Source organism: Thamnophis elegans, chromosome 5, assembly GCF_009769535.1.
Source record: "Thamnophis elegans isolate rThaEle1 chromosome 5, rThaEle1.pri, whole genome shotgun sequence".
NCBI classification, from domain to species: Eukaryota; Metazoa; Chordata; class Lepidosauria; order Squamata; family Colubridae; genus Thamnophis; species Thamnophis elegans.
In genome coordinates this window covers 75,252,658-75,269,563 of record NC_045545.1, presented here as the reverse complement: position 1 = coordinate 75,269,563, position 16,906 = coordinate 75,252,658, and the positions used below count along the sequence as shown (strand labels likewise).

Here is a 16,906-nt window from a genome sequence, read left to right as displayed (position 1 = left end):
CTGATATGAATGTTGAAAGAATTCTCTGGAAAGCACATAAATAAAATAGTTTTAGACAATCAGACTGAAACTCTGGAGGTTTTATGATTGTAAATGCTTAAAATTAACATCATTCTTGTATTCTATTATCTATATTAGATTATTCCTAGCAGAGTTCATACTAGACCTATTGATTTTGCGATCAACATTTGATTGTTATTTTACAAACCATTAAATGCTACATATAACATACAACTGTCTAGATTTCATTCTATGGGTATCCCTATAGTCATGCTTTAGCCATGCTTTTTTTGTGTCCCCTGATTACTACTTTGTGCTGTAATAACAGGTTAGGAAGCCATTTTCAGATGGCTCCAAAATATTAATACATAGTTTGGAATCTTGACTTGTGAAATGAAGACAACTGTTGCCATTCTAACAGAAAAACATAGCAATCATTAGAGTAGAAACTAAAAGGAATATAATAACATCTAGATAGAATTTCTAATCCTGGCATGAAACACTGTTTAAAACAGCTGTCTCTAATGCAGTCTTCTTATGAATGTTAACTTCTAGATGTGTTGGGGTATAAATCCCAGAATTCCCAGCCAAATATGGACATCCATCATGCTGCCTGGGAATTAGGGCCTTGTAATTAAACATTTGGTGAGGACCAGATTGGAGAGGCAATTCTACTGCCTTCAGTTAGAACAATGCCCAGGAAATCTAGTGTAGAGATTAAAGTATCCACCACCAACTGTTCTGAAATTTGTTGTCTACCATATATTATATATGTGTATATATAGCTAACCTTTTTATTGGCTAATTTAAAATATTTACATTATTATTATTATTATTATAGTTTCAAATTCTCCCAAAGGTAATTTGCAACAACTAGAGCATTTTCACAAGTGACTTGTTAGAAAGTCATTATTCCATCTGCAAACCTTCAGTGACAGTTCCACCTCTTCTGCTGATTCAAAGCTAACTCTGCTAAAAAATAAACCTTCTTTTTATACTAGATGTATATCAATATATCTAGCACAGTAGAAGCCATATTCTTATTTGCTGCTTCTGGAATATGTACAATTGTATAATGATGCATGGAGGAATCAAGAATATAATATGAGTAGGGCATGTTCACTCATAGATTAGCTATATGTACAAGCATACAAAGCCACATGAAAGCCAAAATGCCAATTTTATTATTCCCTGCGCTCATTAATTCAAAAGTGCATTATAATAACTCACATATGAACACAAATAATTTCAAAGACCTCATGATGCTTTTAGAGTCACTTGTGAAATGCCTTTTCTACTTCCTGCAACTGAACTTTGAAAAAAAATCCAACTTTTCCTCTTCTTTTTCCAGGTTGCCTCGCAACACTGGTAGATCAAATAAAATTTCCTTCTGTTAAATGTAGCTTCCCAAGACCTTTTGCACATGTCTCTCAGATGATGAATGGAATGTCACCTTCTTGTATCTTCCCCTTAAATAAAGCAAACCTTTATATTGTAATTTTATTTGTAATAGTGGAATAAATTATTGTCCTTGAAACCAAACCCTATTCTACATCAAAAGATATGCACTAAAAATCCAAAGCATGGCTTGAATTTGGGAATAAGATGACACAACGAGAAGAAGCACAGCAAAAGCTGAGGTAAGGTATGGTGTGTGTCTTTGTGTGCTGACAATGTTCATATCCAATAATAAACCTAATCGCTACAAATTTTCCAATTTGTAATTTTTGTGCAGTGTTCCAGTTATGTGGTTTGCTATGTTCTGTGTTGCAACTGAGTGACCTAGAACATTTCTAGTTCTTCCCACAAAATAATTCTTCAGCAGTATTGTTGACCTAAGTCCTATAGTAGTAGAAGACACTGCTGGTAATTTGGCACAGTATTAAAAAAATACAGCAATGGTACTTGTACCTTAAATGCAACTTGCTCTAAGAAATAATTGCAGTTCTTTCTCCCTCCTCCCCATTCTTTAAAAGGAAAAAGAACATTTACAAACTCCATAAAGTTTCCCTGAAACTGCTGTTATTTAGGTCAGATGTTTGCTTTGAATAATTAAGAATAGCCAAAGTTCATTTTATTTTCAAATTTGTAAAATAGTATTAAAAAAGAACATCTTCCCCAATGAGAATAAATGGTTGCAACATTTCAAGATGTTACATTGATCTGAAGATGTGTAGATGACAGTGAATAAATGAAAAACCGAAAAGTGTGTCTTATCAGCATCATTTCATAATTAGGACTTGTGCCCCACAGCTCCTCCTACTTGGATGGAGAAAGGTCAGTGGCCTCCATTTTGATTTCATCAAGGTTACTTGGCTATCCTCACCTTCAGACTCCCCCAGGGACTGATTGAAGATGCAATGCACTTGAGGACAGCGTTCAGGCAAACAAAACCTTGAGATCATGATCTTAAAAATAGAATCAGTACCCTTAGTACTTCCTTGCTCATTAAGATCTGTCACAACAAGGTCCTACTGTACTCTCTAGGGAAAGCTGTGAGGACTGGCGCAGGAGGGGAGCAGTAGTAGGATCCACCATTGAAGAGGTTGGGAAAAGCTTATACCAACCAACTGCCAGAGTGGACAAATCCAGTTCTTCCAAGAGGACCCGAGCAACACCCATGAAGTGCTTGCGTTCCATGCGCCCATAGTTTCCCCAGACGATCACCTTGGGAACAAAAAGAATGGGAGTTGAGTTGGATCCAGGGACACTAATGATAGATGTTGAGATTTTTTTTACTGGGGGATTTTTTTTTTCTTTTGACAAATATTGTCACACACTGTGATCTGATCAACATCAAAAGGAGAAACTTGAGGGAAATATCGGAGGAGGTTGACACCAGGCATTTCCAGTATTGTCAAGATGGAAAAACCTATTGGTTTGTCTCCTACATTTCTACTTTTGACATAGCATTGTGGAAGACAGCCCAGCTATAGGAATATAGACATCTCTTTTAATCTACATTATATTATTCGATCCTCCTAACCTATTGTTTACTCTTACTTACAATAGCTGGCTGGGGTCTTACTATCTCCTACTATCTGACCTATTTTTTTTCTAATTATAATATATTGAAGACCTCCTGCATGATATTGAGCTATGGTTCCTTCCACGTTTTGTCATTTTCTATTAGAATCAGAAAAATAAATTAGGGTACAGATGAGAAAAGAAACGATTCCTAATTATGAAAAGCAGTGGGAATGGTTCACTATTATATCCCTCCCCTTTTTCAGGCATATGAATTACTCAAGCCAGTTGGTAGAGATTTATCCTTTTATCAGCTACACTGAACAATGTTTTTGAAGATTACATTTTGTATACCATCTAGAATCTTTTGGACCTGAGTCATTCATAAATATTATAAATAAATGAAGGACTATAAATATTTCAATACGTTTTCAGGCTAGTAACTGTTACTGATTTGATTATACCTCCACCATCCTTAACTAGAGGGCTGGGTTGTGCCTTTGAACAAAGTTTAGAAAGTCCATCTGGCCCCAGAATTTTGCAGCAAGACTGCTGATTATGGGAAATATATGACTTTCCTGGTCATTGGGTTTTTCCCCAAAAGCAATTCAAGTTAGTGGTTATATATGACTTATATACAGTACATGGCAGTGATGGCGAAGCTTTTTCTTATGGTGCGCCAAAATTGTGTTGCATGTGCTATCGCATGCGCATGCATGCCCACACAATTCAATCCTACCCACCCACATGTGCATGTGCATGCGACCCCTTCCCAAGCTCCAGAGGCTTTCCTGAAGCCTGGGGAGAGTGAAAACAGCCTCCCCCTGCCCTCTGGAGACCCTCCAGAAGCTGGAAATGGATCATTCCTGAATTTTCAGTTGGCTCGTGGGGCCGTTTTTCACCCTCTCCAGCCTCTGGAGCTGCCAGCAAATATGGCTCCGTGTGCCATCTGTGGCAGGCATGCCATAGGTTTTGCCATCATGGCTATAGATGCCCATTCTGTAAGACCGATCAGGCATGCTTTGAGTCTCATCCATCCAGTAACATTTTCAAATGGCTGCTAAGAAAACCATATTTTCTGTTACATTGCCTGCTGTATGCAATAGCAGTCCACCAGAACTTTGAATTGCCTTTGAATGACTCTTGTAAACCTATTTTTTCCTCAACCTCTGGAATAGATCAACATATCTCTTTTCACAAGGCTCTAAAAGGTTTGCCTTTCCCCTGAAAATTGCACCAGAACATGGGATGAATCCATACAGAGTTTAAGACCGTTGAATGAGATTTGTGTGGTTGGTCTCAATTGCTTCTGTTATTATTGTTATTTCTATTTCATTGCCCTGTTGTTTTTAACATTCCAATGCTGTACCTTTTAGAATGTGTTTTGTTTTAGTTTTTTCATGTTCCTTTAAGTTGCCCCACATCACTCTTACATATGTTAACAATATACATCAAATAAAATAAACAAACAAGGGAGCATATTTGTCAGGAATACCAGCGATAGTTTCAGAAATTTTTCTGCAAAGGAGGGAAATGTAGCTTTGATTTCAAATACTTGACATGACTACTATTTTGACTTCTCAAAATTTCAAGAGCTGTTTATAAAACAATTGTGATTATGTATTTATTCTATTGACTTGAAATGCTGAGAACATTGAGCAAATTCTAAGGTTGCTGCTCAAGATCCTGTAGCAATATTTTTCCCCTCAGCAATGTTTTCACAGGAGTGGCAGGAAGCAGCCTGTGATTATAAGGTGTTTTTTTTCCTGCTGAAGAGAAAGTGAAACAGAAACTTTGATCAAATTTACCTCTGCTTCTTTTGGCCGGATTATTAAGTGGAAGTGCAAAGCCCTCAGAATAGCATCTCCTTTAGAGAACCTCTGCAGGCAGAAGGAAGGATAAGGGAAGAGCGCCTTGCTGCCCATTTCAAAAAGGCACAACATTGCAGTAGGAAATACTAGTTTCACTCTGCAGAAGAGCCAGAAAGAAACTGATTTGCTGATGTTGTGAAAAACTGGAGTTACTTTCTGACTGGTGCAGCACCCTGGTGTGCACTCTCCCAACTTTTTGCCAACAAGCAAAAACATTTCATTGGGATTTTGAGATGTTAAACTGTCTTGCTCCTTAATTAGATTTTGGTGCCTGCTTCCCCGCCGCTCCCCCACCATTGGTATGCTTTCATTCATTTAAGAGTGTAGAAAGTCAGCACCTTCCTCCCTCCTAGAAGCATGAAATATTTTAAGGAATATTTTTAAAAAGGCAGAATATTATATTCCCTAAATGAGAAATGGTTGAAACATGTTTTTAGAGGCAGAAAAGCAGCCCACCGCAGATGTCAGCTCTTAAGGACATAAAAGCTTATTGAAAGAAGGTAAGTATCTAGATAGCTATATTCATAAGCAAATACCCCCACCCAAGAGCCAAAACAGGACAAAAGCCCTTAAGTCACAATAGGAATTGCATCATCCTTAGAGCAGTAACTTCAACCAAACCTGGGAGCTCAGACAAACACTTAGGATTTGCATTTCCATTTTTGCCTGCAGAGCTAGCTATGACCCCTACATAACCCATACATCGCCCCATAGGAATCTGACAACAGCAAATAAAAGACATGTTCTTCCACAGGAACAGGAAGCTCAAGTGCGAAGCCCAGAGAAGGTATAAAACCCTCACTCTCAATTCTATTTTGTCAGCTGCCCAGAATCACAGGTGCTTGGTGTTTCTGCTTCATCAATAAATGCACCCTCTTTCAATCAGCCTCCAGCCTCCATTTTATTTCCAGTGCCTTCCTCCTGGATTGGAACTGAACCAGGTCGTATTTCTTCCCACTAGAGTTTTGATCATAATGGTATTTTATTAGTTTTGATTGTGTCCTGAAAGCAATTTTTAATGGAAAGGGGGAATATAAATAAAGTGAACAAATTGCATCTTACCTGAAGTACTTTACCTTGCGGGCTCTCTGGGAAAAGTAACACTTGATGGTACAGGGGGTCTAAAGACTTGCGAGCCACTTTAGTTTTCTTCTTTGGCAATGCAAACCCCATTTTCTAGGAGATAGGCCTTGATGTATGCCGCTGGAAGAAAGCATGTGATTCAGGGTAAGTTCAAAGTCTTTTTTTTTTTTAAAAAAAATCCACCATGAAGCTCATATGGCTTTTTTCACAGGCAGGAAGTTGTTTTGTGGAAAGAGTTTCCCTGTATAGTTACTGGCTTTATTTTTAAGATGATTTTAAAAAGTTTCTTCACTTGTGTGTCTCAGCAAAGATCAAACCTAACTATTACTTGAATCTCAAGGAAACATCAAGGCTGTAAGCTGGGCTGAAAAGTCAAAATATATTTTAGAAAAAGGCAGTGGCAACCTAGTTCTGCATTGCTTCACTTAAAATTTCAGTTTGTACTTTGCTTGATGGTGCCCTGATCTAGTGCCTGAAGGTTGTGGGGATTGGAGGTGGAGGAGCAGACTGAAACTGAATCCCATTAAGACAATGTTATTGTTTATACACATGAATTCTGGGCCCCATTTGCTTCCTTTATTACTCTTGGTGGAATTGTGTTTATCTGAAGAAGTTGATGTAAAAACTCAGGGTTCTTCTGGTTTCCCAGCTTCAGTAGAGCAGCAAGTTGGGATCCCCTGGCCAGGGAACTTTCAGCCAGCTCTGGCTGTTCTGTCAATTGCAAATTTTCTTGGACCAGGAAGGGCAGAAAACCAGTGACTCATCTCCCAGTTAGGTTGCCTACCTCCTGTGAAGGCAGCTCAGAAGTTGCAATTGGAGCAATAATACAACTCCTCGTGCAGTGATCAACATTAGTCAATTCAGTAGAATTAACATCCATCTTTGCAAATGCATGGCTGTGAAGTCATGTCCAACCCATCACGACTCCATGGACAACGTTCTTCCAGGCCTTCCTATCCTCTACATCCTCTGGTGTCCATTTAAGCTCACACCTACTGTTTCAGTGACTCCATCCAGCCACCTCATTCTCTGCCATCCCCTTCTTTTTTTGCTCTCAATCTTTCCCAGCATTAGGCTCTTCTCCAGTGAGTCCTTCCTCTCATTAGGTGGCCAAAGTATTTGACTTTCATCTTCAGGATCTGGCCTTCTAAAGAGCAGCCAGGGTTGATCTCCTCTAGGACTGACTGGTCTGATCACCTTGCAGTCCAAGGGACTCACAGGAGTCTTGTTCAGACTGGGAAACCCAACTGGGAAAACCATATGTATTTTCTTATTGGAACAAAAATTTAATTCCATTCTCACAACTAGACAGCTTGTGAAAATTAAGTTTCCCAGTAAGAAAAGTAAGAAGGGGGTTTTCTTCCTAGAGATCCTAATTGCACAAAGGGATGAACTTTTGTTCCAATCATAGTGGGAAAAGAAAAGAGATATACCTTAATGCTCATGTACTGTGTTTCTGCTATAGATCACACATCATAAGGTTCACTCATATGTAATTAATTGTGTTACATGGAGTGCAATTAATTTCCCACAGTGATAGCTTGATTTGTTTACAGCTACAATGACAGTTCACAATCATAACAAAAGCTCCATTTTTAGCAATGATTGGAAGAATTTTTCTCACTATCTTGCATGAACTTTTTTATCTCTATAGGAGACTTTATAATACAGTTAACCAATGAGATGATACAACCAACAGTTCTTACTAGGTTTTAACAATTTGTAGACTGTTTGTACTCGTGGTCCATCATCTTGCAACAATACTACTCAATGCCTTGAAACAGAAATGCAAAAAACTACCGTATAAGGAGAATAACAAATGGTTTTATCTTCCCTTTCTCATACCTTTCCTCATCCTTTTTGCAAGCAAAGAAGTGCCCTAATAGATTGCTTACTCCATGTAGTCACATTAGCTAGCAGAGTAGCTAACATCCCAGCCTATCCAGCCATATGTTTTCTTGAATGCTTAGGAACATCACTGCAAATCCAAGGATTGTTTGGGTAAATTGTCACTGGCAAAATTGGCCATCAATGTCCTCTCAGATTAGTCCCAAGGTTATACCCTGCACAATGGTAAGGAAACGTTAATGGGCACTTTTGGGAGGGGATTGGCAGGAAAAGACTAGCTGAGTAAAATAGAATGTTGGCAAAAGATTTCAAGCCTTAATCTAGACTTTTTTGGGGCTGGGACTATCTTAGAACAGATTGCAACTTTTCAAAAGGTGTGGTTTTCACTTTAAACATCTTTAAAAGTGTTTATCCATGTCTGAAAATTTATCATAGAAGGACTTCAATCATTCAGCTGTCACTAAAATATTTAACTGCACTGTACAGAGAAATAAATTGCTGTAAACCCCTTCCTGATTATTCTTTCTAGAATCAAGCAGCTTCTGCTAACAATATCAGGGACACAGGTATTGTCCAGCATTTTGTAACAACAGTGAGGAAACAACAGTTTATTAAAAGGAAGAAAGAACTGAGATTGAAATATAGTACCTGGAAGGGTTTTAGAGCCAGGCTTTGGGTCAATCCTCGGGCTTGAATAATATCCACTTCCAGCTGTCCATTTCGTTCTTGCAATCCGATTTCCACATCTCCTGTGCACCAAGCAAGGTGTAAATTAAAGCCAAATAGTCTTAACATTTATTCCCAATATTCCATACAAAATAGCAACATTTAACAGATTCTTTACATTTAAATGGCTTTTAAATATAAGGGGGTCTGTTCAACATTGATTATTTCTAAGAAAATTGCAAACTTTAGAGATAGCTTTTCCAAATACTTCCTTCCAGACATTTGTGTTCACCCATCACCTTGGCAATTCAGTTTAGCACTAAGTACACCACGAGGAATGAATACTCCTAAATCCTCAATTTTTAAAAATTGTGTTTGTTTATTGGAGCTCTGCCCACAGCCTGGAGTTTGATCTTGATGGGGCACAAGGTTGACTCAGCTTTCCATACTTCTGAGGCCAGTAAAATGAAGACTCAGATTGTTGGGGGCAATGTGCAAATAACGTTTACCTTGTAACAGAGTGCTGCAAAGCGCTATGGGACAGTATATAAGTTTAAATGCAATTGCTCTTTATTTACTGACCACCTTTTCTTGGGAAATGCAGGACAGTTTGCATGGAGGGTTCCCTGTGATTTTATTCAAGATTAACCTTTTGGTGTAGGTTGGGCTGTGAAAGAAGAACTAGGCCAGAAAATCACTCTGTAAGTTCTATGGTCACGTAGAATTGTTTTGATCTACAGGGCAGCATCTTAACTGCTACATTTCCCCGAACAATACTACAGTGGCAATAGTGCAAATAAGATGGGAGAAACAGCTACAATTAGAGATATTATCTGAATCAACCGGGGGGGGGGGGAGGGCGGGGAGACCATCTGCCCAGGAAGAACATGCTTGCACTTTTTCCATCTGTTTCTCTTTGACCTTTTCCTCAAGAAATACTCCAAAATACTGCTAACCATTCTCTTTTGCCTCCTTGCCTCAGCTAATTTCAGCAATCCTTGCACATTTCTGGGACAGGGTTACAAAAATTGTCTGCTGCTAAGGATTGTCTACAGAAAATCATTTTTCTTTTCTTTCCTTCTTTCTTCTCTTCATCCCTCCCTAACTTCATAGCATAATTAGATATGTTGTTATAGAACAAAATTTCTTAATATGTAAGAATGGTAATAGACAGTTCTATAAAGTAGGGCATAACTCTTTTTAAAACAAATATCTGATCATAGATTACCATGTACAAGTAGTGGCCAAAATTGTTGAAACCTTTTGGCAAAAGCATATTTTTGAGGTTTGATGGCTAATAACACCACGTTTTTTTTGGAGTAGTACCATAACATTATATATTGACGGAAAGATAATTTAATCAAGAATGTAATGCAACAACGTCTGATTAATTATCTGTATTCTATGAAAAATTATAGTCAAATAACCAGAAACAGGAAGCACAACTTGCTTAGGTTGATATCAGGTAGCTTTCCTTCATCTGATTATAGCCAATGAGCATGAGTGTTTAGAGAGCCAATCAGGTGTCATCTTGCTTTGGCAATGAGCCAATCAGATCACAGTAGGATTCAGTTATTGATGACATGTATTGAAGCTGAGAGGAGGACATTTGTCAGTGTGTTATGTGATCGCTATCAAGTTGGTTGGGATTTTTTTGTGTTCTTTCATTTAGTGAGCTTGTAAAACATAATAAAATTAAAGTAATGGTGCAAAGCATTGACTGGTTGCCCAGAAAGTGATGTAAAATAGTATTATTAAGTGAACAACGCTACAGTTATAAAGAAATTAGAAGAAAAATTGGTGGCAACCTAACCAAAGGTGGCATTTCTAAGATTTTGTAGAGGTATAAGGAGACTTAGTCACTACAAAACCACACTGGTAAAGGCGGGAAAAGGTGCAGAACAGCAAGTGATGATAGAAGAATTAAGAGACTGTGCCTATATGACATAAGAAAACCATCTGGGTATATACAAGATGAAATGGTTCAACCAGGGGTAGGTTCCTGCCAGTTCTAACTTCTTCTATAGAAGAAGTTCCACAAATCTACAGTGCCGTTTAGAACCGGTTCCAGCTCCCTCCCCCCACCCGTCTGCACATCATCAAGATGAAGAGCGAGAGGAGGAATTCTGGGAGTTGAAGTCCACAAGTCTTAAAGCTGTCAAGTTTGAACAGCTCTGGGTTTTTTTTTCTAAAGGGTTAGGGGTGCAAGGGTCTTGTAACTTGACAGCTTTAAGACTTGCGTGCTTCAAATGCCAGAGTTTCTGAGCCAACATTTTGGTTGCTAAGCAAGAGCTTTGTTAAGTGAGTTTCAACACATTTTACAAGTTGGCCACACCCACCCAGTCACATGGCTGACAAGCCACTCCCACCTGGTCACATGGCCAGCAATCCACTCCCACAAAGCAGGCCATACCTACAGAAGAGGTTCTAAAAAAATTTGAAACCCACCACTGGGTACAATGCAATGTGAAGTTGAGTGCAAGGACTGCAGGAATTTGGCCTAAAATCTAGAATTCCACCAAAAAAAAGTTACTTTTATCTCTCAAATCCTTCATAAGAGTTATTGCATTACATTCTTGATTAAATTATATTTCCATTGATATATAATTTTATGGTACTACTCCAAATAAAAATGGTGTTATTAGCCATCAAATCTCAACAATACTGTACACTTTTCCCAAAAGGTTTCCACAATTTTGGCTACTTTTGTAAGGTGGTCATCTGGAGATATATATGGTGGATAGAGTAGCAAAATCTATAAGATGGCGGTCCTGGCATTGTGGCAGAGGTCATGCCACCTTGCATCCATACACAATATGAACAAAGTTCTGATTGCAAAGCAGTGCCCATTATTAGGGCCTGTGATAACAGAGAAAAGGATGGCCTTGATCCCTTAACTATATAAGGAAGTATTGGCAAGCTAGGAAGAAAATGGATCCACTTTAATAAACAGAATGTTACAGCATTCAAAGTTCAGCTGCAGATCACTAAATTGAAGAGAATATAGTTTAAACCTTTCATCTGCTTCCCCTTCAGCTTAATCTGTCCATCTCAATTGCACTGGTTGCTTCCTTATGACCATTAGAAAACCTTTTAATCTCTGTATCCTTTTAACTGCTAAGGCAAAGTACATACTGTATAATTGAAATTAGGACTTATTCCTTTCCTGCTTTTCCAAATCTCTCCGAGTTGTTTTCCCTGACCCCTTGTGATATGGATTCATCTAACACAGGGTTGTCAAACTGGATTTCTTTAAGGGTGGAACAGCATTGCAGTTGTCCTCCACAGGACGGCCGGGGGGAAGGGACAGACAGCAGACGGGAAGGACGCCTGCTGCAGCACCCTGCTTGCTAAAATGTGGCACACTCCATTTTGGCCAGCAGAGTGCTACAGGAGGCTGTCCAGGCCAAAATGGGGCACTGGAGGCCCCTGTGCCCCATTTTCATGAGCAGAGGCACCACAGGCCGTAGCTATTTCCAGGCTGCCCCCCCGGGCCAAATCTAAGCACTCGATGGGCCTGATCTAGCCCGCGGGCCTTGAGTTTGACACCCCTGATTTAGCCAATTCTTTCTAAAGCACCACAGAGATAGATAGGACGAAATGAATACTTACTTACATTCAGAGAAAAAAAAATTCTTACCCATGGAGGTAGTGGCCAAGGTCTGGCGACCCACAAACTGTGCTGGTCCCATGCTGCCCAAGAAATCACTGAACTGCCCAGTGGATGCCAGATGAACTCCATTGAAATTCAAGCTGCAAAATCAGTAGATTAGCATTGACTATTATTTCAAGTCTTTACAATAGTCAACAATTAATTGAAGATATGCATAGAATAAACAACTATTTCTATAGATGCCATTCTCACTGATTTTCACACAGATTGTTACATGTCTTTTTCAGTCGATTTCTCTTTCTAATTTAGGAAATGTATATGCGCGAGCAGGTACAGATAATTACAAGCAAATTCTTCTTGGTAAAAGAATTTGAGGAAAATATAATTTCTACACCAATCTTAGATGTTTGCCCCTTCTCAACTGTACTCCTCTCTCCTCCCCCAAATACTTCAGAAAAATATAAAATATCTATCCTGCAGAGACAAGTAGTTTGCAATTAATGTTTAATGAATCTCTCTCTGATACACATTTTAAGAAGAAATCTAATATTGCACAGACCAGCTATTTGCTACTTATGCTCAAAGAAAGTGCTGGAAATGGGGGGGGGGATTTATCTACTGTTATATTTTTTAAAAAAACTAAGCTTTTTATTCTTTCAAAGATCCTGTTCAGAAATTAAAATAACAGGGTATGACATACAGAATGTCTGCTACGGAATAAGCAGATAATTTCTTAATTTTATTTTAGCACCTCTTTGTCACAACTGGGGAGGAGGAACCCCCCCCAATTAATACATAATTTTATAATCAAATATCACCCTCATCTTATTCAAGGGTGTTTTTTTCCCTTATGTAATTGTTTTTCCCAATTTTTTCCTTAATGTAAAATGTCTCCCAAAATGTCTCTCAAAATGTCTCTCTCGTGTTTTGGGTAAAATTGGGCTCATTGCTCCCAAATCATTGCTCATATTCTCTTTATCATTTTGATTTTTCTGCCTTTTCCAGCTGCATAATATAAGATAATACAATCATTTGAGGCAGCAACCAGTTAAAAATAGCATTTAAACACTGCACTATATACTTTTATAAAGACATTCCATTGATCTATTTTCAATTCCTGTCTTAAGAACTTCCAACATGGAAGCTGTGTTTTGCATTTTAACCACACCCAATGAACAGTTTCATCAAGCCATAAACCACAGTGTCATGATCTATTTCTTGGACAGCTGACTCAGTTTTCTCCCAATGACCCCAATATAGTCTGAAGTTACAACAAAAATAAAAGCAAAGGAATAAAGCAAGCAAACAAACAAACCCCAATATAACACCTTTAAAAACTTATTTATTAAAAACTAGTTGATTACCTGGTGTTGCCCAGGTATTTATTTATAGGGGGAAAATATCTGGACCAAACATAATTTCTAATGTTGGATTTTCCCCCTTACCAGAGAAAGCCCCCTTGTGGAGTACTGTGAAGCCATTACCATGGCAACTCCACTGTGCTGTACAGTAGAAGCCATTTTAAGGAAGAAAAGGCTGTATCTTAACAGAACACACATCCCGAGGCATGTTAAGGGTGTCTAACCTCAGGCTGGTGCCTTTGGCTTCATGCTTGTGCCAGCAAAGCGTGATTGGAGCTGCTGTTTTACCAAGACACAGAACAGGACAACAGCATTGCCTTCTTTCCTTACATCAAAGGCACCACAGATAAAATCAGCAAAATTCTCCACAAACACAATATCAAGACAGCCTTTGGCACTGACCAAAAAATAGCCAACATCTTAAGAAACCCCAAAGACAAGATCCAGCTAGAAAACCAAGGACTCTATGAAATACCATGCAAAAACTGCCCAGCCACATACATTGGACAAACTAATAGGAGAATAAATGCATGCATCGCAGAACACAAGAACGCAGTCAGAAAAGAAGAAAAAACTTCCTCCCTTTTCCAGTGCCTTAAAGCAAGAGGACATGAAATTGATTTTGAAGGAACCAAATTAGTCTCCAAAACTGAACACTTCAACAAGAGAATAATTATGGAAGCTATTGAAATAGAGAAACACCCCCACAACATGAATAACGTGATGATTTTGCATGGTATTTCATTCATTTGTTTCTTTATTGTTTCTATGAAGTGGAGTGAGTTTTGTACGTGTGAGGTGATGGATTCTGTGTAGGGTTGAAGTTGTTTGGCAAGGAATTTGGCAAGATTCTGTAGAGGTGAACCTATGGAGCTGACTATGGGTCTGAGTGGTGTTCCTTCTTTGTGTATTTTGGGGAGGCCATAGAATTTGGGGCATCCGGAAGATTTCTCTCTGGGGATCATTACTTTTTAAAACCTTCCACATATATGTTCTTCAGCTAAATATTGACCACTAGAGCAGGGGTGTCAAACCTTGGCAACTTTATGACTTGTGGGCTTCAACTCCTAGAATTCTCCTAGCATGCGCTGGCTGAGGAATTCTGGGAGTCAAAGCCCACAAGTCATAAAGTTGCCAAGGTTGGAGCCCCCTACACCAGAGGACCTCCATTTCTGTTCTACATGGTAACTGTAGGGTGGTTTTTTAGGAGGAATTTTAATTATATGCTCTTTTGAAAATCCAGATTAATAATAACTGCAAAATATTAGTCTACATGTTTTTGACAGTCTTGATGAAATAGAACTTTATTAAGTATTACTTTTGCAAACTTTCTTTGCAGAAGTCATACTGATCCTTAAGATCTGTCCTTGACTTTTCCTTGATGTATTCTTTATTAACTTTTGCAGCAATTATCTAGAAGAGACTATAAGCCAGTAACTTCCTTTTGGGGCCTTTTTTTTTAAAAAAAAATTGGAATTGCATAATGTTTCCAAAGTTATAGAAATTGGCCTCGGGAAAATATCATCTCCACATTCAGGTTTTTTAGAATTCTCAGACAGATATTGTAATGTTTGCTTTCAATGTGTTTGTATGATTTTATTGGGAATTTTATAGCAGTAAGCTCCTTTGTCTGATGCCTGATGAACACATCTCACAGAAGAAAATAGCAGAAAATTAATTATACCATTTCAATCAATTGATGGGAATCCTTTTAGAAACGGGAGGGGAGATTTTAACCTTTACCTCCAAATCCCTTGTAAATTAAAATGGGTGGGAGGCTGAAAGATTTCATCCCAGCATATTATGCTAGCGTTCTGTTTAAGGAGCTCCAGAATTTTATGTAAAGAAACCTTCATGAATAACATCATCTTTATTTGCAATTTAAAGTGATACATCCTGTTCTACCATTTGTTTTTGCCTTATGCTGCACTTCCTGCTCTTCCTCGTTAAAAAGCTAAAAGATCTTTATGGCATCATCTAACCATCACTGATACAGTACAAAACCTGTCCTCATTACTGTTATGTCAGTACAATGCTGTTTGAATGACATAAAAGAGAGTGGAAGTCACTAATGAGAAACCGACCCAAGTGTTGTCTTCAGTCATCAGTGCAAAAATGAATAGGCTCAGTCTGCCCAACAGAATGCTAATAACAATGCATTTCCTGCAAAATTTGTTTGTTCCAAAATCATGTTAGGAAGAATTCCATTCCACATAATTATATGAATATAGAGAGCCTAATGTGTGGCCTATAAGAACAAATTTACGTACTGTAGTTAGTTAACAATCAGTAGCTGGTATATTTCACCAGCTGTTAGATGGTAGTTAATTCATAATCAGAGATGTTAGAATCCTCCATTCTTGATTTGGATACATTAGTCCAAAATGTCCCTTCTCCTTTATTCTACAAATGTGTATACCTTCTGGGTTTATTCATCAGCAAAATAAGCCCTGTTCAAAACTTTTTTCATTATTAATTGGAATATAATTTAATCATTGTATAATGACATAGAAAATGAGTGACATTCACAAAACCATAAGGCCTTTCTACTTCTCTGCAGATAATACATATCCACCTTTAATGCATTTCTTTGTTTCTGAAAAATAAAATAAATTATGTATTGCTAGATCACATTTATAGTTGATGATGAATTCGATAGCCTAGCTGCTAGACCCACCCTATTCCTGCTGCAGATATTTCTCCCAGATGTTGGTGCCATGCAGAAGCAAGGCTGGAAAAAAATGTATCAGTCTTGTGCTACTTGTGAAAAATCAAGCCAGCATCTTTCAACAATGAATTGGAATAGGAGGAGACTGGCAGGATTGGCAAATGTGAGGCTGGCATAGTTTCTTGCCATCTGAAAGACAGATGAGCTTCACCTTAAATCTGCAATAGCAAAAAGCTCCCAAACTATCATTCTTTGTACCTAAGATGCAAATGCTTAATGGTATATGTATGTGTATATGTATGTTTAGGTGCATGTTTAGGCTGAGGAAACTGGAAATAAAGGGAAGTTAAATAGACAAAGTGAAGGAGTGACATTAAGTGGCCTACAGGAATATCCTTTAAAGAAACTCCAGAAGGTCCAGATTATTACTAGAGACAGGTTGAGATGGGATTTATCCATGCAGTCACTGGAGATAAACATTGACTTGATGCACTTAACTAAATCATAAACAGGTTCCTGTGCAACTTGACCAAAAAACAAAAAACCCAAACCAAAAGATTAAGACAAATTACTTCTTGTACATTCCAGAAAATATAAATCAGGGAAGAAGGAAACTGATTGGAAGGGGGAGGGGCTCTACTTATTCTCTTTTACATAAAATAAGACGTTCACAGTTCTATTAATTGTACCAGACCTGAAGAAACCGCTGCATTCTTTATTTAACAATGGTTTTGCCTCTGTGCTTGGCTCTCTAATCTTTACATATGCAAGCAAGGAACAAAAACAAAGCTAAACTCAATGAGCCACCTCTTTTAAATCCCTTCAATCT

At 38.2% G+C, this 16,906-nt stretch overlaps 1 protein-coding gene across 1 annotated transcript in view; it reads right to left on the bottom strand.

The window, feature by feature from the left end:
* Window positions 1-1,726: 1,726 nt before the first annotated feature.
* The window catches only part of RIMS4 (regulating synaptic membrane exocytosis 4), an 88,515-nt gene continuing 73,335 nt past the window's right edge, over window positions 1,727-16,906 (bottom strand). Inside the window, 6 exon segments of the mRNA XM_032218450.1 lie at window positions 1,727-2,667; window positions 5,901-5,993; window positions 5,995-6,041; window positions 8,418-8,444; window positions 8,447-8,518; window positions 12,076-12,188. Coding sequence (XP_032074341.1) covers window positions 2,449-2,667; window positions 5,901-5,993; window positions 5,995-6,041; window positions 8,418-8,444; window positions 8,447-8,518; window positions 12,076-12,188 — 571 coding nt within the window. The 3' untranslated portion in view covers window positions 1,727-2,448.